The following is a 24437-nucleotide window of genomic DNA, read 5'->3' on the forward strand; positions in this document are numbered from 1 at the left end:
AGGGGTCAGAAAGGTAAAGCTAGAAGTCACAGAACAAGTGGTGGAGTTGGGATTTCAAACCTTCTAAAGTTCAAATTCAGCCCTCTTTGCAATTCACAAGAGAATGCCACGTTCACTGAGTACACCACGGACTGAACCTACATTGTTTAGGCATGTCTGAAATGGCATTTCAGGAACCCAAACTGGAATGGCCTGGTTAGCAACATGGTTAGAGAAATGCAGCCCTCTGGATCGCTGACAGTTACCCTGAACTCGTCTTCCTTGGCTCAGGGGGACTTGGTTGGCATAAGGTGCCCCCACTCTGACATGTTTGAGAAATCTTTTATTAGCAGAAGTCTCAGAAGGCAACGTTTTAAAATCAGGCAATCGATAACCACAACTAAATACAAAATTTCAGGTAAATTTGCCTTTCAAAATAAATCAGACTCTTGCAACAGGAGAATTGCCCAAGAGGTTTTTTTTCTTCTTGTACAAAACAATTAACACCACTTTGCAAAAGGCATACAAAAATACAGTATTAAAAAAAAAAACCAATAAAACAAACCACTGCTCCCAGCCTAATACCCAACAGCAGCTTATAAAACACAAGCTATTCAGGTGATACATCGGTAACCTACATCCCACCTGTTCTCCAAAGACAGTTCCAGAAGTCAGCTGGCTCCCAAAAACCATACTCCAGAAGGTAGAGAGGTTTTTCCTCCCCCAAATTTCCACTGGGTTCTCTGAGGCCAGAAAACAACCTCGGAAACAGACCACTGTGCATAATAAGTTTGGAAGTAGCAGCTGGCTTTCCCAGAGCCACAGAGAGTGCTCTACCCACCCCATCTCCACCGCCACCCCCCACCCCCTTTCAAAACCACAGCCAGTAGGCACCTGCTGCCCTGGGCAGAGTTCTGGAGGGGCTGATCTTTCTTCTAGGCCAGGCTTTGGGGCTCCTGAGTTTGCCCACATGACACCTGTTGGGTTAGATGTCTTTCCAGACTGGAGGCTGCATCTGGAGTCCACTTGGAGGTACCAAGTTCACCTGGGGCAAAATCCATCATGGTCAGCTAAGTAAGAGCTCCTGGAAACTCCTTTAAAACCCAGCAGGAAACTAGTCCGCCTTCTGGAGCATTAGATGAATCCCAGCAGCTCTCCCGGCAAGAACTGCAGTAAGGCCCAGACTCTGGGAAAGAGATGGGACTCATGTCAGGATTTGTGACAGGCCGGCGAGGGGCCCAAGGGTGGCTGCAGAGCTGGCAAGCTCTTTGGGAGTTGCACTAGGATAGTTCGCAGGGTTCTGGTAGAACTTCAAACATACCAGTCAGGGATCGAGAGCAGAGGGAAGTAGGAAAGAGGAAGTGGTACAGTTCTCCCTCCGGATGTGCCTGACATCTGCCTTGAGAAAAGATTCCAGGATGGAAAACACCTGGGCAGATCTCAAGTTCATGGCCGGCACTACAAGCCTTCCCCGGGCCTCAGGCTTAGGACCCATTTCCCAGTGTCTTAGGGAAATATTTCTGACCTGTGGGCAAGGGGTGCAGGAGAGCCTGTTGCATAACAAAGGCAGAAGGAAACAAAAAAGTCCCTTGTGAGGACAGAATGGTTTCTCATCAGAGGAAAGGGCCCAGAGGGCTTTGAGACAAAGAATCTAGAGGCCAAGCTCTTTAAATGTTCTCAAGGTCGCAGCATTTAGAGTGGGAGGAGGGGTGTCAGCTATCATCATAATATATATATATTAAAGGTTTCCAACTCCTCAGCTACTGTAAAGTGTCTGACAGTGAGGTAATGGTCCATGTTGATCAAGTCTGTGAGCTTGTCTTCACCCAAGACAGCTCGTGTGTCTCCTGGAAAGAAAAGCCTCGGGGAGAGCATCCGGGCCCAGCTGTCTAGCATCGCCCCAGAGACAGTGGGAGCATCCTTTCCCAGCCTAAAGCTCATCCGGAGTGGGAGATTTCAAGCAGGCTGGAGCCCCCCACCCCCCACAACGTCCACCACCTGTTGCATAGCATCTGTCAGGCTTTCCTTCCGAGCTAGTGAGCTAGGCACCCCAGGCTCCCCAGTCAGCTGCCTGCCTGAGAAGCCAAAGGCGCCAGAGAAGGCCCAGTGCTCCCCAGAGTCAGGGAAGAGGGAGAGCTGGGTTTCCAGGTTTCCAAGAATGCAAGCCCTTAGGAGTGTGTGCACCGGCTGCTCTGCATTCTGGAATCTACTGTTCAGACTGTCCCGCCATAACCAAAATGTGCAAATTACTAAGGGGGAGGGGGCAGGTTAAAAAATAAACTCGGGTCTTTGTGAGACAGAGCAGTCAGGCTTTTTGGTCACTTAGTAGCCACTGAGGTACGCAATTCTCTTCTGCAGTTGCTGCTGCCGGCATCGGAGCTGCCTTTTCTCCGTGGCCATTCTCTTCTCGGCCCCCACCAGGGCTTGCAAGTACTCCAAGGCCTTGCTCAGGATCACCACTTTGGGGGCCTTGGAGCAGCTGGCCAACGTGGGTACCTGGTCCCTCAGGGCCAAGAACCTAGAACGGAGGTCATTCCGTCGTTTGCGCTCCAGGAAGTTGTGGTTCTTCCTCTTGGTCACGTCCTCGGTGTCAGAACTGACAGGTTTGGGGTGGCAGGACTGGGGAGCCTCACTTTCTACAGGTGGGGGACTCACAATCTCTTCATCCGCCTCCTCTTCCTTTTCCTCTGGGACATAGTTCTCCAGAGCCTCTTCCTGGGGACCTCTCTCTGGAGCCCCTCCTTGGGAACAGCTTTCTGGAGGAAAACGGGCGGCATAGTTGTGCTGTTGCTGATGGATGGAGATGTGGAAGTGTTTCATGCAGGGGTCCAATGGGTCTGCCCGCACCGTGATGGTGACTGGCTTCCGTACGCCCAGGGACTGTCTCTTCTCCACTGTCACAACATCGATTTCTTCACCCTCTGTCCAAGAGAGATCCAGAGAAGAAACACACCCCATGAGAAACACACACACACACACACACACACACACACGCATGCATGCACGCACAAATATACACACACATAGACGCTATGCTGAGGCTGGGGGCGGGGGGGAAGAGGTGACATTTTTCCCCATTTAGATGAAAACAAACTGAAGTGAGGAGAAAGACAACTGATTCATTTGTAATGGGGTAAGGTCAGCGTGAAGGAAAGGAGGGGAAATAAGCAAGAAGGAAAATATTCTCTAATTTCCTTTTGCACAGCAAGGCTTAGATAAGAACAAAAGGCAGACCCAAGCCAACAGCCCCCAGTCTGCACAGGCGCTCCCCTCCCCCACCGAGGGGATGGAGAGAAAGAGCTATCGGCCTGGGACAAAGTTTAGCTATAAAGATCTTCCCCAGTCGGGCTCTTTCATGCTCCATCAGAATTGTAAATGAGGGGTCTGTGGGCCGAGCTGCCCTTTGTTCCTGCCCAGCACAGTCTGCACTTGGGGAATTGTTACTTTTCACAAGTTATAAATCCTATTATTCCCCCACCTCTCTATTCTGCCATCCCTTTCAGCGGAGGATTCAGAGAAGGGAGGGCTACACATAACCCATCCCTCCTCACCCACTGAGGGGAGGGAACCGGTTTCCCTAAGGAGCATTTTGCTCCTGGTTTCAACGGGTTTCTACTCATCCATCATTTATAGGTCGCCTGCCCCACCCCCTTCCCTGGACCAGAAGAGGGTTGGATTTGTGATAGCAGATCGGCAAAAGCTGCGGGAACTTCACAAAGGTACAAGCGACCATTTGCAAGCAACCTGTGCGGGGGGGGGGGGGGGGGGAGGCAGGGAACTGAGCGGCAACAGAATGGCCCAATCCAAGGGCCAAAACACCAAGAGACCTGGAGATGCCTGGACATGCCCCCGTCATTCTCTGGCTCAAAGGTCTCTTAGGCTACCCAACCAGGAGAGTGCAATTAGGGGCAAGTCTACCCGCTTCACGTTTTGCAGCCCCCACCCAGAAGGCCACCTTCATGCATTTCAGCCTGACTACAGGAGAGCTCAGTTCTCTCGGCCTATTTTGCATATCAGGATCCTTGAGCCCCTTTGTCAGGAAGGCTTCCATTGTGTGGACAATCGCATTATTTCTCCATTAATAAAACCTGACCATTCAGCCCTCCTGGCCACAGGGCCTGGGATTGGCTAGCTGAGCTGTGTTTGGAAAGCTGTTTTACCCAGCCCCTAGTCTCTATTGGCTGAGCCTTGCCGTCAGTCACTCTCCCCACCGCCTCCCCCCTTATTGTTTGCAATCTGTTGCATTTTGTTCTGGGCCATGTGGCCTGTGAGTGAACCAGGGGCTTGCAAACAGGTTCAGGTTAAAGGGCAAGGCAGAAAATGATTCAGGAAGCTTTCCCACATCCCAAACCTTTAATATTTCAGTGTTAAACCTCATAGCTGGTAAGGTTCTGCTTAAGGAAGAAATAATGTAAGAAACCATTATTTTTAGAGATGGTCTAACTCTACCCAGACAAGGAAATGCCTTCCACTGGACAATCAAGTCCAACCCTCTTACGTGCAGAGGGAGAAACAGAGATCCAGACCAGCCAAGTCCACATATCACCTTGTAATGTTCTGAATCTCAAACTAAGATCTCCAAACTCCCCAAACAATGCTCTTTCCACTCTACCGCTCCATCAGCTTTTGTAGAGATAGATCTTTATTGGTTTCTTGATCTCAAAACTCCCATTCCAGCCATTGAACAAACACAAGCTCTTGGTGTTGAAAGCAAGCAGGTTAAAAATGACCTTAACATGCAGACCAAAAAAAAAGACTTTTAATTTTGTGTTATCCTTATTTCTTCCCGCAAGTATATGACAACTTCTGTACCCACTCCCCAGTTCCCTCTCAAAAGGTCACGGAAAAGTTATTCTTAAAAGCTACAGGCGAATTTTCTAGACCCTGATTTACCTGATGCTAATCAGTTGGCACCCTTTATAAAAGCACCCTCTCTAGTCTTTCTCATGGGTAGAGGTCTAAGAGGCGAGGCTAAGAACTGGATGCTGAAGTCTGCCCCTAGTGAGGTTTAAATTTGCATCCGGGGATGGGGAGGAGGGCTGGAGCTCCATATCTGTGACCCAAGCACCTAGCTCAGAGCTTGGCACCATGCAGTGGCCAGTGAACATTTGTTGAATGCAAGGAAGCAGCTACAGAGAACCCACAGGTGAAATTAGGAGGGAGTTAGAGGAACAGCTTTCCAGCCCAGGTCAAAGCAACAAAGCAGTGTAGCCCACCACTCTAGGATAAGCTATCATGAAGACCCTCGAAACATCAAGGAAGAAGTGCCTGGGTGCAATGGAGGGCTGGGCTAAAGAAGATGGAGCTCGCTGCTATTGATTTCCTTTTTCTAAGCCTCAGTCTTCCCATCTGTTAATGGGGATCATTAGTTGCTCTGCTGCCAGACTCGTGGGTGATTGTGTGGTGTACAAATGGTAAGGGGTGGGAGGTGCAATGGGAGGGTATTATCGACCTTTTAAAGTAAAGCAGACAGGAGACTAGATTTTTTTTAAAGGGTGAAGGCTTTGGCTTTGCACAAAAGGCTCCTCAGCTTCCTCTCTCCCTGGGGGAGTGTGAGTTTCCCAGGGAAAGTGGCAGCAACAAAAAACTTGAAGCCTGGAGTAACCCTTAATAAAGCCCTTCTAGCCTCCGGAGGACAGAAATCCCCTACAGTCCAATCCTAGTATTGTCCTCCCTAAGCGCTAAGCCTCACCCAGTCTCCCTGGTCCCCTGGGGCTCCAATCATCATCCAAAGGACGCTGGCTCCCACGCCACTTCTTCAAACTGTTTACTAACACACCCACGTGCCAGACAGACACCGCTGAGGGCTACACCGGCAGCTTCAGACAGAGAAAGGGGGAGGTGGCCGAAGGGCTTGCGAAGACCCAATGCCTGACCTCAGACAGCGGCAGAGTTTTGGCCACCCTGGGGGTGCCCCCCCTTAGATGGCGCGGGGCGGTCCTTACCCGAGTCGCTTGGGCTCTCGGACCCCGAGCAGGCCTGGGTCTTGGGCTCGCCCAGCGGACAGGGGGCAGCGGGAGCCGGGTTGCCGGCTTCGAGGCTGGGAGCGCAGTCTGGGGCGGCGGGCGCCTTGGGCGGGTTCCCCCGGGGTGCGCTGGCGGCGAGCCGGTCGCTCACCGCTCTCTCTAGCCGTTCCCGGGCGGAGAAGCCGCTCCACATGCAGTCACGGCGGATGATGGAGGCGTAGTTCCTGCCCCAAGCTTTCGAATGGCCCCGGAATTCCGCATCGTCCCCAGCGCCCCCTCCGGGCCACGGCTCTGGGGGACCAATTCCAGGGGCTGAGTCCCCGGCGCCGGGACCCGAGCCCCAGGGCGGCGACGTGGGGGGCGACGGCACCAGCTCGAATTTCTTCCAGATGTCCTCACTGGGCGCCGTGGAGCGGTAGAAATCTTCCCCGCAGTCATAGTCGTAGAAATAGTGCTGGTACGAGTCGAAGTCCATGTCCGCTCCCTGCGGGAGGGAAGGGTACCGGCTGATTGGGGTGCTGGCCGAGGAGAGAGGCGTCCGCGGGTCTGCCAGCACAGCCGGCTGCCAGGCTCTCGTCCCTCCCCAACCTCCCGGCTGGCAGCCCGCGTCCTTCCCTCGCGTCCCGGGAAGCCCAGCCCCGGGTCGGCGTGCCCAAGGAAGAGGCTCACAGCGCACGGACTGGGCTGCGGGGAGCGAGTTCAAAGCAAACTTTGCCAGCGCCGCCCGGAGCGCAGCTCCCAGGGCCAGGCTGGGCCGGGCGGGGGCGCGCTGTGCCCAGGAGGCAGCCTGCCGCCCGCCCCCCGGCCGCCCGTAGCCTCACCTCGCTCCCGCCGCCCGCCACCTGGAGCGGACCGGCTCCCCGCCGGCTCGGGGCAGCCCGGCAGCCCGCACACAGGCACATGCGCGCCACCGAGCGCGCGGCCCGCACTCAAGAACGCGCCCCCTCCCGCGCGCCCCCGCCCTCGCTCGCGCACTGCGGCCCGGACGATCCCGGGATCGGCGCGGGAGCGCGAGATGCAGGCGCATTGTTTCCGGCTGCCTTATATCTCGTCGCGCGCCCCGGGCTCTGGGACCGGGGGCGGACCCTACGGGACAGGCCCCGCCCCCGACCCGCCCCCGACCCGCAGCCGACAGGTGGGGGCGGTGGAGTCTCCGCCCCACCGGCCCTGGCTGCTCTCTCCCGCTCCACTCTATTCCCCGGACCCCCCAAAATGAATTGCACGCTGGGGACTTCAGGGCAAGCAGCGAGCTGACACGGCTTGGCAGACGACTAATGGAGGCGTGACCCTTCAGCTAGGCCCGGGCGGTCCCCATGGCGCAAACTAAAGCCGCACTCCTTGCCCACTCTGGGCTATGCAGTGGGGTTACTCCCTACCCCGCCCCTCGAGGCAGCTTCGCGGGTTTTTAGTTCAGGTGCGTCTGCCCTGAGGTCCGGGTGGAGGTTGGGGGTGGCGGGGGACGGGACAGGCGCACCTCCACCGCGCCACCTGGTGGCCCTCAGCCCTGAACTGGGGCCAGTGCCGGGTATCCTCTTCATCACGCGTTGGCCGATTTCTTGACCGTGGTCGTCCAAGCACTGACCTCAGAGAAGCAAAGTAGGAAAATTCCGGACTTTGGAGCGTGAAACTTAACCTTTCTGAGCTTCAGCTCCATCTATAAAAAAAAGGGATGGAATAGTTGTGAGAATTTCCTTAAGAAGATAGAGAAGGGAACTAGGCCAAGGAAAGAGGCAAGTAAAACAGACTTAGCCTCTGGTGCACTGGTGGTAAGGAGAAATCCCTCCCCACTCCCGACCCCCCACCCCCACCCCCCGGCCTAGGGTTGTCTCCCTATCCTCACACCACACCCAAAACAGCTCTGTATGTAGTACTAGAGGAAAGAAAATGAGAAATTGGAGTCTGGAAACTTCATTCAAGCCCTTGCTTTGCTATTTGCTAGCTGTGGGGCCAAGTCATTTGAAGCCTTTGTTTGCTTAGCTGTAAAGTGGGACCATTGCTTGCAGTTGCATCTCTGGCCAAGATGATGGACATATAAGCCCTTTCTGTCATCTTCTATGCAGACTACTTTCAGTGGAGGAAGAAAATCTAAACTATATGGTCATTCCATTTAGGCCAAATAATTAAGGATAGCAGCCAATACATCTAGAATGTTCTACGCAACCTTCAAGGTCTGGTCGCTGTACACAGTCAGCAACCAGATTGCCTGCTGTCTCTCTCTGTCCCACTCTTTGTGGTCTAAGAACACGAAAGTACTCACTGTTGGCATCCCAGCAGAGGGAAGTGAGAAGTGCAAGCAGTTCACTGCGGTTAGAGCACACACAAAGTGTGAGTTGACGTATAGGTTGGGAAAGAAGGCAGGGATGATGACACCATCAGTTTTGAGTATGGGATCTAAAATGCATGTGGGACATCGTTGAAGGCAGCATCTAGTTCGTACTAGCTTTGTAACCTCAGGACCTGGAACAGATTCTGGCCGATATTCGTGGACTTACTGAGTGACTCAGCCGGCCAGATTTTATTGACACAGCCTGTGTGCCCTGCTTTGTGCTGAATGAAGGCACAGATCTGAAAGGCTCCAGGTTTGGCTGCAGTCCTTAGGCGGAAAGTTTGGAACTGCCTTTTGGTAACTTGCTGTCTGGTCCACAGATGTCTGAGATGATTGCTGTACCAGTCAGGATTCTTGGTTATAAAAGACAGAAACCAACCCTAGATAAAGCATAAAATAACTATATTGGAAGGATTTGGGATGTAGAACCCACAGAAGGCTTAGAAAATGAGTCTTCTTTCTCTATCTAGATGAATGTCCTTATTCAACAGCCCTCCTCCATGGTTCCTTACAGTAGGTAATAGGAGGTGACCCCACCTCAAGAGCTAGGAGAAAGGGGAGCCTTAGTGGCTTACTGGGCTAAGCATCCGACTCTTGATTTCGGCTCAGGTCACAATCTCACGGTTCTGTACTGACAGCGTGGAACTTGCTTCGGATTCGCTCTCTCTCCCTGCCCCTCTCTGACTCATTCTCTCAAAATAAATGGATAAACTTTTTTTTAAAAAGGTAAAAGTATAATTTATATATTAAAAAAAGAACTAGGATAAAGGAAATTAAGTTGTCTCTGTGAGTTGGGCTGCTCTTTCCCTTTGCCCACTTTGTTTAATGTATGTCTTCCTTATCAGACTGTAAGCTTAATTAGGGCAGGGACAACTGTCAGTCTTGTTGTCCACTGTAAGTCCAGGGCTTAGAACAGAGCCTGGCACATCATGGGTGCTTTGACAATGTGTTGCCTGTTTGACTGGACATAAGTCTCTAATGCTATAAAGTAGAGATGTGTCAACATATCTGATGGAGACAGAATAACTGTCAGGCCTCATCTAGACTGAATAAGGGTAATAAAGTAGCTGAAGAAAGAAGGTTCCAGTTAGGAGGAGTCTGCATAGCCAATGAAGTAGAGAGCGATAGATGTTATCAAAGCAATCACCAGAGTGTCTATCCTAGCGCTGTCTGGACACAAAGATGCCAGTCCAGGAACAAGGGAGATAGGGGCTTCATGCTTTGAAACCGCCCAATTCACTTCCCTCCCCCTCACTTGTTCTTTGGATCACCAAGCAACCTGATGAAAAGCACTCTACTCCTTATGTAGATCCACCCTTAGGGAGATAATGCAGTCATCAGCAAACAAGAAAATCTGGTCTGCTTCAAAGCCCTGCTTCCCCTTATAAATTACTGAACTGTCATCTGATTGGAAATATCAGTCTCATGAACCTGGTTAATGGGTTTCTGTTCCACAAAGATGCTGCTGCTTTTAAGGCTAACAGCTTTGGTTTTTGAGGTGATGTCTGGACCCTGGATGGTGATGAATTCTCCAACAGAACAAATGCCACCCTAGGGACACTCAACTTTTCACTTCCTTTCTTTTTCTTTCTTTTTTTTCCCTAATGTTTATTTATTTTGAGAGAGAAAGAGGGAGAGAGAGAGAGAGAGAGGGGCAGAGAATCCCAAGCAGGCTCTGTGCTGCCAGCACACAGCCCATTGTGGGGCTCAATCCCATGAACCATGAGAGCATGACCTGAGCTGAAACCAGGAGGCAGACACTTAACCGACTGAGGCACCCAGGCACCCCTTCCTTTATTTTTCTTGAAACATCTTATATCAAGATAATACATGCACATAGTTTATAAAAATCAACTAAGTGTATGACAAGATTGAAAAAAAAAAAGCAGTCTTCTGCCCTGCCCACACCATCCCTGATTCTCACCCCCCAAAAGCAACTACTCTTTTAGATTTTTTTTGTCCCTAATATTTAACTCCATATTTTGACCAATATAATCCTATCAAACCAATATTTTCCTAATTTTTTAAAAAGTTTGCTTACTTATTTTGAGAGAGAGAGTGAGTGAGCAGGGGAGGAGCAGAGAGAGAATCCCAACTATGTTCTGCACTGTCAGTACAGAGCCCAATGCATGGCTCAGTCCCTGAAATGTGAGATCATGACCTGAGCCAAAACCAAGAGCCAGACACTTAACTGGACTGAGCCACCCAGGCATCCCTATTTTTCCTGATTTTTAAAGTCCTATTGACATTATACAATAGAAGATGATGTAGCACTTATATTTCCCTTCCCACCTCCACATTCTGAGCTGTCAGCACAGAGCCTGTCACAGGGCTCGAACTCACAGACCATGAGATCATGACCTGAGCCAAAGGCAGAAGTTTAACTGACTGAGCCACCCAGGTGCCTCTAGATTTTTTAAATATTAAATAGTTACAGTATTTTTGACTATATGACAATGGAACACTCTGACTATATTTCCTTTCTTGTACACTTTACTTCAGAGTTAAATTCTTTCATTTTTTATCTTTTGTTTAGATTTCTATTTATATATTATGAATTTAACCCTACACATTCCCATCTGAGCTACAAAGATCACTTTATATGGTCAAACATGTCAGGTAATTAATCTATTAGTTCCATTTTTTTCTTGGAAACATACCTCCTAGAACCTTTTATCTGCCTATTTTAATCTGAATTTATTGGTGTCTAGGCCTACTTCACAATTGTCATTCAGCAACCTCCTTTCACCATCATCCTGGAAATTCCCTTTGCTTCTCTCCTGTGTTGGCTCCCCTGTTTTCTGGAACTCATTGCTTTTTCTTTCTTAATTTACTTCCTCACATTGTTGGAGCCATCCTTCTGCAGCTGCCTGGGAAAGTGTCCTTGGGAAGTAAAAGTTTGAGACCTTGCATTTTTCAAATTGTCTTTATTATACCTTCATCTTTGGTTGACAGTATGGTTGGCTATAGAATACCAGAAGAGAAATAATTTTCCCTCAAAAATTTAAAGGTACTGCTTTCCTGTTCTTACCAACCAATATTGCTATTGAGTTTGATATCATTTGAAGTTTATTTATTTATTTATTTATTTATTTATTTTAAAGTAATTTCTATACCCAACGTGGGGCTCGAACTCATGACCCCAAGATCAAGAGTCTCATGCTCTTCAGACTGAGCCAGCCAGGTGCCCTGAGGTTGATTATCATTTGAGCTACAAACCTTTGTAGGTGACCTGTTTCTCTCTCTGGAAGCTTTTAGGGTGTGCTCTTTGTCTCTGACATTCTGAATTTTTTTCATTGCTATGCCTTGGTATGGGTCTGTTGCAGAATAAAGAGTTGGATTGGCCCTTGTCCCAGTCCCTGGAAGTAGCCTTTAAACCCTTGGAAATTCCCAAGCAATAGGACTTTCTTTGTTACTTATAATAGGCCCTGATAGTTTAGGCTAATGGTTACTCATGATGGCCTTTTAGATAGTTTAAGATATATTAAGATAAGTTGGATAGCCAGATAGTTAAGACAGAGGTTGACCAAACAAGAAAGGCCAACTGATTAGAGGGTTGGGGCTTTGGGTCATGTGATATCAGTGTGACCTCTGGGAAAGGGAAAGGGGGCTGGAGTTTGAGTTCAGTCACATGAACAATGATTCAGTCTGTCCTGCCTACCTAATGAAAGCCCAGGGGAGATTGGACACTGAAGGGCCGCCTGGGTGCCTCAGTCAGTTGAGCATCCAACTTGATTTCAGCTCAGGTCATGACCCCAGAATCATAGGATTAAGCCCCAAGTCAGGCTCTACGCTGAGCATGGAGCCTGCTTAAGCTTCTCTCTCTCCCACTGCCCCTCTCCTCCACCCATGCTCTCAGTCTCTCTAAAATAAAAATAAAAATGTTTTAGGGGCACCTAGGTGGCTCAGTGGATTAAGGGTCCAACTCTCGATTTCAGCTTAGGTCATGATCTCATGGTTCCTTAGATCAAGACTTGCATCAGGCTCGGCGCTATCTGGAGCCTGCTTGGGATTCTCTCTCTCTCTCTCTCTCTCTCTCTCTGCTCCTTCCCACTTCGTGTTTTCTCTCTCTCAAAATAATTAAATAAACTTAAAAAAAAAGAAAAGAAAAAAATTAAACATTTAAAAAAAATTTTTTTTAATGTTTTATTTATTTCTAGGAGAGAGAGAGACAGCGTGAGCAAGGGAGGGGCAGAGAGAGAGGGAGTCACAGACTGAAACAGGCTCCAGGCTCTGAGCTGGCAGTCAGCACAGAGCCCGACACGGGGCTCGAACCCACGAACCGCGAGATCATGACCTAAGCGAAAGTCAGACGCTTAACCAACTAAGCCACCCAGGCGCCCCAAATTAAAAATTTTTTAATTAAAAAAAAACTAGACACTGAAGTTTCTTTCTTTCTTTCTTTCTTTCTTTCTTTTTCTTTCTTTCTTTCTTTTCTTTTCTTTTTTAACATTTATTCATCTTTTGAGAGACAGAGAAAGACAGTGCGAGCAGAGGAGAGGCAGAGAGAGAGGGAAACACAGAATCCGAAGCAGGCTCCAGGCTCTGAGCTGCCAGACAGAGCCCCATATGGAGTTCGAACTCATGGACTGTGAGATCACGACCTGAGAAAAAGTCAGGTGCTTAACCAACTGAGCCCCCCAGGCGCCCCTATGTGTCTCTTCTTTTTGCTGATCCTGACTTGTATCCTTTTTTTTTTCATAATAAATCTGTAACCATTAGTATAGCATTTTCCTGAGATCTGTGTGAGCTGTTCTAGCGAATTATCAAACCTGAAGGGGTAGTGAGAACTCCTGAATTTGTAGCCAGTTGGTCTCTAGTGTTGGTGGCCTGGGAAGCCCTGAGCTTACAGCTGGTGTCTGAAGTTAAGGCCGACTTATGGAGGACTGTGCCCTTAACCTGTGAAGTGTCAGAAATGCATTACAGGCTCTTTTTGCATTCTTTGCCCTCAGCTTTTAAATCTGGAAACCCATTTGCTCTCTAATTATATTTTTTAAAAATGTCCCCCCTGTATTTTTTTCTTCTCTCTTTCTGAAACTCCTGCTAGACTTTTCTCATCTTTTCTCTCATTTCTACCTCTGTGTGTTTCATTTGGCTTTTTGGAAGATTTCCTCACCTTCTAATTCTTCTATTGATTAACAAAATTTTTAACTATTACGTATTTTTTAATTTCTAAGAGCACTTTTTTTTCCTGTTGTTTTGTAAATGTTCATTTTTTCTGTACTTGCCTCCTCTTTTTCCATGGACATGATTGTTTCTCTTTTTTCCTCTGAGGTTATTAAATAATAGTTTTTATGTTAACTATAAATTTGGGGAGTTTCTTCTGCTCCTTGTTTTCCTTGTTTCCTCTGAAACCCCCTGCACCCCTCAGTTTGCTTTGCTCTATGGGATTGTTGTTGTTGTTGTTGTTGTTGTTAGAGGCGTTCATCAAACACCTGGTGATCCTTGCTGTCAGTTTTTTGTTTTTGTTTTGTTTTAAATATTAAAGAGTGAGATTAAAAGCTGACTGGGGGCACCTGGCTGGCTCAGTCTTTAAAGCATGCAACTCTTGATTTCAGGGTTGTGAGTTTGAGCCCCACATGGGGTATAGAGATTACTTACAAATAAAATCTTAAAAAGAAATAAATAAAAACAAGAGTTGAAAGCTCTGTAAGTATGTGTGCGTGTTCGGGAGGTATGTGTGTGGACTACTAAACTTCACTAAACTGTTATTAGGCAGGTAACTGGCTGTTTTACTGGGGACTCCTCCACCGTCAGTCCCTGTGGGTCTTTTAATTTTCATATGGAGAAGTCTTCAAATCTACCCGGAGCAAAGTTAGAAGCCTGGTTGCCAGTGTTCTGGGAATGAAGAGGGCAAAGGGAATGAGAGAGTCTTACAGTTCAGCCATGCTGGTAGTCCCACATCCAGAGCCTCACTTTTCACCCTCCTGCCAAGCTGGAAAAGGGCCATCACCTGGCTGTAGAAGTTAAGGGAGGAGACTGAGGAGTCTAACGCCTTCTACTTTCATCCAAGCCTCCTCTTTTCAGCCCCGTCTTACAACCCGCTTTCAGAGGTATCCAGTGTCTCCTATTCCTGACCTGCTCTTCGGTTCTGGTGCACCAATAGACTTGCTTCTTGTTGACACACGCCTCTCCCCACCCCCACCATCAGGAGTTCCATTTCAGCTTTCTCTGGCCTTTTGCTAAGTCAGCTAGCCCCATCCATCTGCTTCCCAGCTTCATAAAGTCTGTACACATCTCTCAGTTGCTGTTGTCTTCCCACCTTTCTTTCTTTTTTCGAAATTGAGGTAAGATTCATAGAACATAAAAATCGACGTTTTAACCATTGAAAGTGTACCGTTCACTGGTTTCTAATATATTCATAAGATTGTGCAGCCATCAGTACCTTCTAATTCAAGAGCATTGTCATCACCCCCCAAAAGAAAGCCCAGATGCGTTAAGTAGTCACTCCAAACATAGATTTGCCTAGTCTGAATATTTCATATAAATGGGACTATACAATAGGTGGCTTTTTGTGTTGGACTTCTTTCCCCACATATAATGTTTTCAAGGTTCACCCACGTCGTAACATGCATCAGTGCTTCATTCCTTTTTATAGCTGAGTCACATTTCCTTGTACAGATATGCACTGTATTGTTTATCCATTCATTAATAGAGGGCATTTGGATTGTTTCCCCTTTTTGGCTCTTACAATAAGTGTTGCTATCAACATTCATGTGTAAGTTTTTGTTTGGATATGTGTCTTCAGTTCTCTTGGGTATATTCCTAGTAGCGGAATTGCTGGGTCATATGACAACTTTACGCTTAACTTTTTGAGAAACTGCCAAACTGTTTTCCACAGTGGCTGCCCCATTTTACATTCCTACCAGTAATGTATAAAGGTGACAATTTTTCCACATCTTTACCAACACTTGTTATTTTCAGTTATTATTATTATTATTATTATTATTGTGTGTGAAGTGGATGTGAAATGGTATTTCATTGTGGTTTTGATTTGCATTTCCTCTCACAACTAATAAAATTGAGCGTCTTTTCGTGTGTTTATTGGCCATCAGTATATCTTCTTTCCGGAATGTCTATTCACATCTTTTGCCCATTTTATAATCAGATCGTTTGTCTTTTTGTTATTGAGTTGTAGGAGGTCTTTATATAGTCTTAGATTCTAGACCCTTATCAGATACATGATTTGAATATATTTTCTCCCATTCTGTGAATTGTCTTTTCACTTTCTTCATAGTGTCCTTCAATACATAAAAGTTTTTAATTTGATGAGATTAATCTATTTTCTCTTTGGTTTCTGTGCTTTTTTGGTCTCATATCTAAGAACCCATTGCTAAATCCAAGGTCATATAGATTTAGTCCTATGTTTTCTTCCAAGAGTTTTATACTTTTGGCTCTTACATTTCGGCCTTTGATCCATTTAATTTTTTTAAAAAATAGTTTTAAAGTTTATTTACTTATTTTGAAAGAGAGAGAGTGAGTGGGAGGAGGGGCAGAGAAAGAGGGAGGAAGAGAGAGAAAATCCCAAGCAGGCTCCACACTGTCAGCACAGAGCCCTATGCGGGGCTTGAAGGCATGAACCAGGAGATCATAACCTGAACTGAAGTTGGTCGCTTACCTGACTGAGCCACCCAGGTGCCCCTAATTTTTTTTTTTAAGTAGGCTCCATGCCCAATGTGGGGCTTGAACTCACAACCCTGAGATCAAGAGTCACATGTTCTACTGACTATGCCAGCCAGGTGCTCTGGAGTTAATTTTTGTATATGGTGTGAGGCAGGGATCCAGGTTCTCTGATTTGTTTCTTTCCTTATTTTGTATGTGCAACCATCACTACTAATTCTAGAACATTTTCATCACCCCCACAGGAAACCCTGTGATCGTTAAACAGTCATTCATTCATTCCTTTTCTTTGTGAGTTTATACTTTTCTTTCCCCGAATCCACTTACTGCCATTTTAGTGAAGTTTCAGGAGTGAGTAGAGATAAACACATGTGATTCATCCTCATGTTTAGCCAGAGATCTCCTCTTCCTTTCAAAGTGCGACAGCTCTCACTTTCATTAGGCAGATTCCTGGGCCAGATGCTCTGAGGAGGCTTTCTGGAGAAAGGAAACTTGATCTCAGCCTTAAAGATGTCCACAATTCCAGTGGAAGTTAAGGAGATAAAGGAGAGGATGAGAAGGGAGAGTTGAGAACAAGGAAAGGGAAGGAAGGGGGGAAGAAGGGAGAGGAAGGACTCTGGTGCCAGCACTAGAAGAATTAATTCGATAAAAATCTGGTTTCTTGTCCCTTGTCTGTGGATCTATTACCTTTGCTTGAGTTTCACTGAAAAGCAGCCCTTTTCTTAGAACCCTAAGGAATGTGGCCTGGCCTTGAGTATAGTGAGAAAGAGGTTCTGGAGAATTTGGACCTCACTCTGCAACCAACCTGGGAAGGCGCCAGGCCTAAAGAGACAAGAACAGCTTTCAAGAACAAAGAGACGTACGCTGGGTGTAAAATTTATCTATTTGCAAGCTGTGTCTCACCATGTCAGCTGGTACTGACTCCTTTTTTTCATCTGTCAAATGTCCTATGTAGCAGCATTATTGGAGAGGTAAGATATCACAAGGCTTCCCTCACTTTCTGAAAGTATGTTAGTATCTGTTTTTGCTAACTGAAAGAAATAAGGAGAGGATTTCATTTTTTTCAAAAAAAAAAAAAAAAAAAGCCTCTACTAATATAAGTCTTTCATGAAAGCAAAATGGCCAGTGGGACTTATGGAAGATTTCATAGGAACCCTCTACTTTCAGATGGAGGGTGAGGGGGACTTATATTTGCATTGTTTAGCAAAGTGCATGGCCCAGAGGAGAATTATTTCTTTTTAATTTTTTTAAACATTTATTCATTAAAAATATTTTTTTATGTTTATTTATTTTTTGAGAGAGAGAAACCGTGTGAGTGGGGGAGAGGCAGACACAGAATGAGAAGCAGGCTCCAGGCTCTGAGCTGTCAGTAACATAGCCTGACATGGGGCTAGAACTCACGAACCATGAGATCATGACCTGAGCTGAAGTCAGATGCTTAACCGACGAGCCACCCAGGCGCCCCTAAACATTTATTCATTTTTGAGAGGCAGAGAGACACAGAGCGTGAGTAGGGCAAGGGCAGAGAGAGAGGGAGACACAGAATCTGAAACAGGCTTTGGGCTCTGAGCTGTCAGCACGGAGCATGACGCAGGGCTCGAACTCACCGACCATGAGATCATGACCTGAGCCGAAGTCAGCTGCTTAACCACCTGAGCCACCCAGGTGCTCCTGAGAGGAGAATTTTTTAAATGTCAGTTTTCTTCTGTTTCCTTCTTTGGCAATTTAAGGTAAACAATATGGATGGAAACTCAACCAAGACCCTGAGTGCCTATCTAAGGAGCTTGGACTGAAGCTGTAAGCAATGAGGAATTATAGGAGATTTATGAGTGGAAGAGTGACAGATATATCTATGTTTTAGAAAGATCCCTTCTAGAAGAGAGTCCAAGCATAATGCAAGACAGGGAGTCCTGAGCCCTAGCTCTACATCTAAGTGACTCCATTTTCTCATGTGCCCAACATATATCAAAGATCTCCAACAGTGTTTCCCTAGTGGGCTATGAGTTGTGTGAAAGCTTAATCCCTAAGGCAAACAGGGAAAGCAGTTTATCTTCTTACAGACAGACCTGACTGAGGGTGTTCCCCAAATGTGAAGGGCTGGTGTAGCCAGCCTGAGCTGCCACTTGGGGGATGAGATGGGACTTTGCAGAAGCTCTAGAGAGTGTGACAATGGCCGAAGCCCAGAGGGCCTCCCTGGTGCTGCCCTTCAGAGAGAAGGAATGCCAAGTGCCTGAGGACAATTTTGAAACCATACGGATGCTCATTAACATTTTCCCATGAGAGATCACCAACCTCGTCTACACCTTCTGGGTTGAGCAATGGACACAGGTGGAGCAAGAGAACCACCTGGAATGACTCTTCTGTCCACTAGAGGGAATCCCAGGCTAGAGATGGGGAATCCTGTGTGTAGGAGTCTTGAGGCTGGAGGAAGGCTGGGAGGGAGCTGCCCGCCGCCGCAGGACCTGAGTGACCCTGGCTCAGTGCTGCCCCAAACCAGCGTGTGTCAGCTGGGTGAGGGCATTTCCAGGAATGGTGCGAGCTGGTTGTTAAACCTGGCCATCCAAAAATAAATTCTATAAGTTGACACTTAAATTATATTAAAAACAAAGGTAGTAAAGACCCCAAACTCCTCATTCCCTACTTATTTTATTGTTCCCTCTCTGTTGAATCTGTTATGGGAGAAGTACTGTATGATGGTGTGCTACCATCCAGTTTCAACTGCAGTAGCTTGAAATTGGCCGTGGTGGGATATCTGCTCCATGGAAACCTGCAAATGCTACAAATCAGGGCTCTGTGCCCCCACCCTCCCACCTCCATCCCATGCCAGTTGTTAAATATTTGCCAAGACATCACTGCATCAGCCTCTCCGGCATCAGGTCTTGTGGGGAGCAGGGGAGCTTTTCCAGTGGCCTTGCCAACACAGGCACACTCCAATGTCCCCATGGAATGAAGCACCCAATTTCAGCAGGCGGAGGCTGTTGAGGGTTACAGCAGTGGAGAGCATGGTTGTGTTGCTGCAGGGGGTTGGCCCAGAGGTCCTCACCCAGGCTCAGGCTCTGTGTAAGCTGTTCCCTCCACCAGAAACCTGTTTATGCTTAAGTGCTCAGGCATGCCTTTCTGTTTGCATAGCAGTGAAGTGAGTTTCTAGATGATCCAGCGCTAGAAAGTGTTCCCCATAGGAAGGGGAGCTTCTTGAGGGCCAGGAAAGCGTCCACCAGAGTCCGCGTCCCCAGACCTGGTGCAAATCCCTGCTCCGGAAGGGCTGGGGCAGCTCCACAGAACACTGCAGCGCCAGGCAAGACCCTGGAGTCCTACAGATCTGGCCTCTGTCACCCCATCGCCACACGACGGGAGAGAGGCACTTAACCAATCTGGTCTTTAGTCTCCTAACTTGTGAAATAAGGAGAAGAAAGATCATCTGTGTGGCTGTTTTGCCGATTAAATGAGATGATCCGTGCAAAGCTCTCAGCTGGTGATTCAGTCACCTTGAAGGTTGTCCCATGATGTAGAAGCTATTGTTGTCACACTCAAAGCAGGGGGTGGGGGTGGGGTGGGGTGGGGTGATGCTGAATTTAAATTGGCTCTGATTGTCGGACCTTGACACTCTGTGGGGTCAGGAGGGAGGGCAGGAGGAGCAGGGCCAGGAGGCCCCAAATCCGTGGTGGTACCGCCGGCCGACTGGCCCCAAACACACAGCCAGCAAGTGGACTTGGGGACTGGAAACCGGCCGTCGGGCCAGGAGTCCACCAAACACTGGGTGCTGGGCAAGGGCGCCCCCTCCTTCCCCCCTTCCCCCTCCCCTCCCCCTCCAAGGCGGAGGCTTGGGGGCGGGAGGGCCGGCAGCCGGACATCGAAGGGCCGGGACTCTGCGCAGGAAGCCGTCCTGGAGCCTCAAAGCGGCGGAAGGGAGGGAGCGGCCGGCACCTGCATTGTGCGAGCCCCGCTCCCTGCTGGGCCGCCTGGGACTCCCGGGCGCGCGTTCCAGGCATCCGCTGCAGGCGCAGGCCGGCGGCAGTCAGGCAAGTAGTAACGGGCGCAGCGAAGACTGGAGCTGCACTTTCATTCATTTATTGGTGCAGTCATCAGTTTCTGAGCCATGGCAGGAGCAGGAGCGCAAAAAACAGTCCATGATCCCAAGGACCGTCCCACTTCGTGGCCCTGTGGCCAGATGACTGGGTTGGAATCCTTGCTCCCTCCCTCACTAGCTGTGTAACTTGGGGAGATTACTTGATGCCTCTGGGCCTCATCAAGTGGAGTGTTGGAGTCAGTGAATTGCGTGGAAAGCGTTTGGAACCAGTCTGGAACTGGTAAGCATTCATTAAGTGTAGGATTTTTTTTATTTTTAAGTAATCTCCACACCCAAGGTGGGACTTGAACTCATAACCGGGAGATCAAGAGCCCGAAGCTCTTCCGACTGAGCCAGTCAGGTGCCCCAAGTGTAGGATTTTTTTAAAAAATAATTTTTATTATTGCAAAAGACCATTTCAAGAGCAGCATGGAGGACACACTTAGAAGGGCCCAAAGTTACATACTGCACACTGGTTTCAAAGATTTTTGAAAACTGATTGGTAACATTTAAAATTGTGAGATCTTATCTAAAAGTCAGATTTTGTATTCTTTTAAAAAGACTGAAGGTCTGGGAAGCTTCTGTTTCCTAAGCTGTTTGTTGTATTATGCTAGAAGTAGTTTCTTTTTTTATAGTGTATTTTTAAAAACTTATTATTATTTTTTTAATGTTTACTTATTTTTAAGAGAGAGACAGAGACAGAGACAGAATGAGTTGGGGAGGGGCAGAGAGAGAGCAGACAGAATCCGAAGCAGGCTCCAGGCTCTGAGCTGTCAGCACAGAGCCCAACCTGGGGCTCAAACTCACAGCACTGCAAGATCATGACCTGAGCTGAAGTCAGATGCTTAACTAACTGAGCCAACCAGGTGCCCCGCCCCTATAGTGTATTTTTGTATGCCTCTTGCAAAGTGGTGTTAATCATTGTACCAGAAAAAAAAAAAAAAAGAAAGAAACTCTTAGGCAATTCCCCTGTTGCAAAGGTCTGCAAGACAAGTTTATTTGAAAGGCAGATATCATACTTAAGTTATGATTATCGATTGTCAGATTTTAAAATGTTGCCTTCTGGAACATGTTCTTCTTCTAAAAGATTTCTCAAACATGTCAGAATGAGGCAGTGGATGCCATTCGAATCCTCCGAATCAAGGAAAAGATCTGCAGGCCTCTGAGCTTTCCTAGCTGGGCTAGAGGTCAGAAGTGACTGGGTAGAAGATGTGGAGACCTGGGCAGAAAGTGGAGCAGAGATGGAGAGAAGGAGCAGACAGGCTGTAGGTATTTAGAAAGTAGAACTGATAAGATGCGGTGTGCAGAGTTGAGAGAGGAGACAAAGTCTGGAAGCACAGGTGGGAGGAAGACCCATTCACTGACCCGAAGGTCCTGAGGAGGTGAATGAGTTCATTTTAGCCATGTGGGGTCTGAGAGTCTCGGTCAGTGATGAGATCAGTGGTATAGAGGGGGTCTGGTGCTCAGGAGAAAGTGCTGGCCTTGAATGCATTGTTGGTGACATAGGAGTCCTGTGGGTGTGGGGGGGAGAGCCGGAGGCCCAGGTTGGACCCTGAGGACCTCTTAACATTAAGGGATGAGGGACGTTTAAGGGATAAGAGAGATGTTAAAGGAGAAGCCCACCAGGCTCTGCAGGGTCCAGGTGACTCCGCAGGTGGCCTTTCCCTCCATCTTGTAGGACTGGACCCCTCCTCGAGACCTCCCTGCACAGATAGACTGAGGAATAGGTGGGGAGGAGGAGGGTTTCTGACTGGAGAGTGCTGTAGCTTAATACAGGGTGAGGTGGGACCAACATCTAAGCATCCTTCAGAAGTTCCTTCCTTCCCCCAGGGTCACTTGGTGGGCCTCTGGGACACTACTGGTCTATGTGCTGCTGAAGCGAGCACTCTGGGACACTATTGGGAAGGGGAGTTCAGAGGAGGAGCCCAGGTGGGCCGCACTGCCTGGAGAATAAGCAAACAGGGCATCCAAGACATTCTTCTCAGCTGCAGGGAAATTGGGAGGCTGGAGGTACCTGGAACTGCCTGTCACATGATAGGATACTTGCTGGTCAGGCTAAGTCACCCCTTGTGACCAGGAAGTATTGTGACTGTCACTGATAGAGGCCAGTGATCTTTCTTGGGAGACAGAAATCCGGGCTGGGGCATGGCTGAGCTTTGAAATATGGATTGACTCTTACCATATGCCAAATACCATCCTACATGTTCAAAAAACTCTATGAGGGAAATAAAAATCTCCCCCTTCTACAGAAGAGAAAACAGAGGCTCAGAAGGCGTAAATAACACGCAAGGACATGTAACTGGCGAGAGGCTGAGTTGGGAGGACAAGGCTGGAGCTCAGGCTCTGTCCCTACAGTCTCTCCCGGGGCGACCCCACTTCTGCAATTGCCCTCTCAGTCTCCCCGGCATTTGAGCTCTGCCCTGAGGGTCCCCCTGGGCTCATCCTCTCCCTCATAATCAAAAAGCCAACACCAAATCCCGTCAATCATGCCCCCTCTGCAGATCTTGCATCTGTCGCCTTCCCTCCAGCCCTAGAGTGACGGCCCCAGCTTGGGCCTCACAGTCTCCTGCCCTGACTATGACATTGGCCTCTTCCTTGGTCTCCCTGCCTTTCAGCTCTCCCATTCCCACCCCCAGGCCCTCATCCACACCAGCCGCCAAAGGGCTCTGCTCAAACACAAGTCTGACCCAGTCATCGTCCTTAACACCTGCCCGTGATGTCCTGTTGCACTCTGAATCAAGATCCAAATTCCCAAGCGGGCCATCAGGCCCTGTGGACTCTGGTCACCAGCCTTGCCAGCCTCTTCCTCACTGCTCCCCCCTATTCCAGCCAAATAGGATATTAGCTCCCTCTCCTCTGAACAGGCCCTGGGCTAGGCTTTGTCGTCTCTGGGCCTCTGTTTCCAATGCCAACTTGGCCTACCATAATCTCCCTCGTCCGTCCCTGGTGACTCAAGTTCTGGCTGCCCTTGAAAGCCTCACTGCAAGGAGGGTCCTTTTGCCAGAGCCTAGTGTGCCTTGGATTAAAGTTCTTTGTGTCCCCTGTCTCTCTTTCCTACTGAGTGGCATGAGCCTCTGTGCATCCTTCCCTTGGTGCCCAGCATAGTACCTGACCTAGTGGGGAGGCTCTGAAAGTGTGCAGTGGGAGCGCCTTCGTCTCCATCTCCCTTCCCTCTGCTCTGGCTCTGGCCTGGCCTGGAGTCACTGCAGAGCCAGCAGCAGCTGCAGGTCCAGCTTCTGGCTCGGACCCCGCTCTGGTTCCAGCTTGAAGCAGGTCGGAGATCTAGCTCCAGGGCTAGCATCAGCTTTGGTTTAATATCCAGGACTCACATGGGCTTAGTCCGTGGCATTGGGTCCACACTCTCAACCCATTCATCTGTTGCCTGCCTTCCCTTTTTATTTGTCTTCTTTTTTAAAGTAAACTCTACTCCCAATGTGGAGCTTAAGCCCACTGCCCCGAGATCAAGGATCGGATGCTCCAGCGAGCGAGGCAGCCGGGCACCCCGTGTTTCCTACCCACAATCCCTAGGTCCAGCTTCCCGGGCTGACGTTTTCCCCTCGGTTCCAGGTTTTCCCTGGATTCCAATGAAGCTTTTCTTAAGCTGAAATGGCGTAAAGAAGCAATTGCCATTAATTTATCTGGAAAAATCCTTCAGCATTCCCACTGTTAGGCTTTTCTGATACTTTAGGACACACCTTGCTAATGTATGTGCAAAATAAATTGAGATAAAGCATACATGCTTACAGACACAGTTCAGATCTCTAGGGACTTGATGCTGAGATGCTGAGGAGCGTACTTCCTGGGGAAGGAGCTCAGCGGGGCCACTCTGGCTGTCAGGGGTGCGCACTGCTACTGTGACAGCTTGATGCCAAACACTGAGCGCTGTTGTCACTATTTACCTTTTTTTTCTTTTCTTTTAGAGTGAGAGAGTGTGCGAATAGGGAGAGGGGCAGAGGGAGAGAGAGGATCTTGTGCAGGCTCCACGCTCAGCATGGAGCTCAATGTGGGGCTCCATCCCATGACCCTGGGACCATGACCTGAGCTGATATTAAGAGTTGGAGGCTCAACCAACTGAGCCACCCAGGTGTCCCGTTTTTTGTTTTTGGGTGTTTGTTTGTTTTCATCTTTTATAGAAGTGAAAATCCTCTTTGAATTTCTTCGTTTACCAAAAACAGGTCCTAATGTAGGTCTTTTGTAAAAGCAAAATGGCATTTCATGCAAATGTTTGAAAAGCATGGATGTCTGTATGCTCCAGTTAGAAGGAGGGAGAGAGACTAGGAAAAGACCGAAACAGGGCCCCGTGTGGCCTGTCTGCTTCTGGGATTACTCCTGCCCTAGAGCTGCCTTCTCGCAGCACCCTAGCCCAACCTCAGGGGCCTGGTGCCATAGGGACAAATAGTCCCAGATTTAAAGCAAGACCCTCCCACTTACTGGCTGTGAGGCTTTGAGTACCTCCTTGGGGCCCGATTCTCTCTCTCTC

The 24437-nt window shown here is 48.4% G+C and overlaps 1 protein-coding gene across 1 annotated transcript; it reads right to left on the reverse strand.

The window, feature by feature from the left end:
- Positions 1-1696: 1696 nt before the first annotated feature.
- MYCL (MYCL proto-oncogene, bHLH transcription factor) lies at positions 1697-6952 on the reverse strand. Its single transcript, XM_039255967.1, has 3 exons — positions 6767-6952; positions 5925-6429; positions 1697-2900 (listed from the first exon to the last, which is right to left on the reverse strand). The coding sequence occupies exons 1-3, from the start codon at positions 6845-6847 to the stop codon at positions 2302-2304; spliced, it is 1185 nt and encodes a 394-aa protein (XP_039111898.1). The 5' UTR covers positions 6848-6952; the 3' UTR covers positions 1697-2301.
- Between the last annotated feature and the right edge of the window lie 17485 nt (positions 6953-24437).

This window comes from Hyaena hyaena, unplaced genomic scaffold, assembly GCF_003009895.1.
Source record: "Hyaena hyaena isolate Hyena2069 unplaced genomic scaffold, ASM300989v1 scaffold_551, whole genome shotgun sequence".
Lineage (NCBI taxonomy): Eukaryota > Metazoa > Chordata > Mammalia > Carnivora > Hyaenidae > Hyaena > Hyaena hyaena.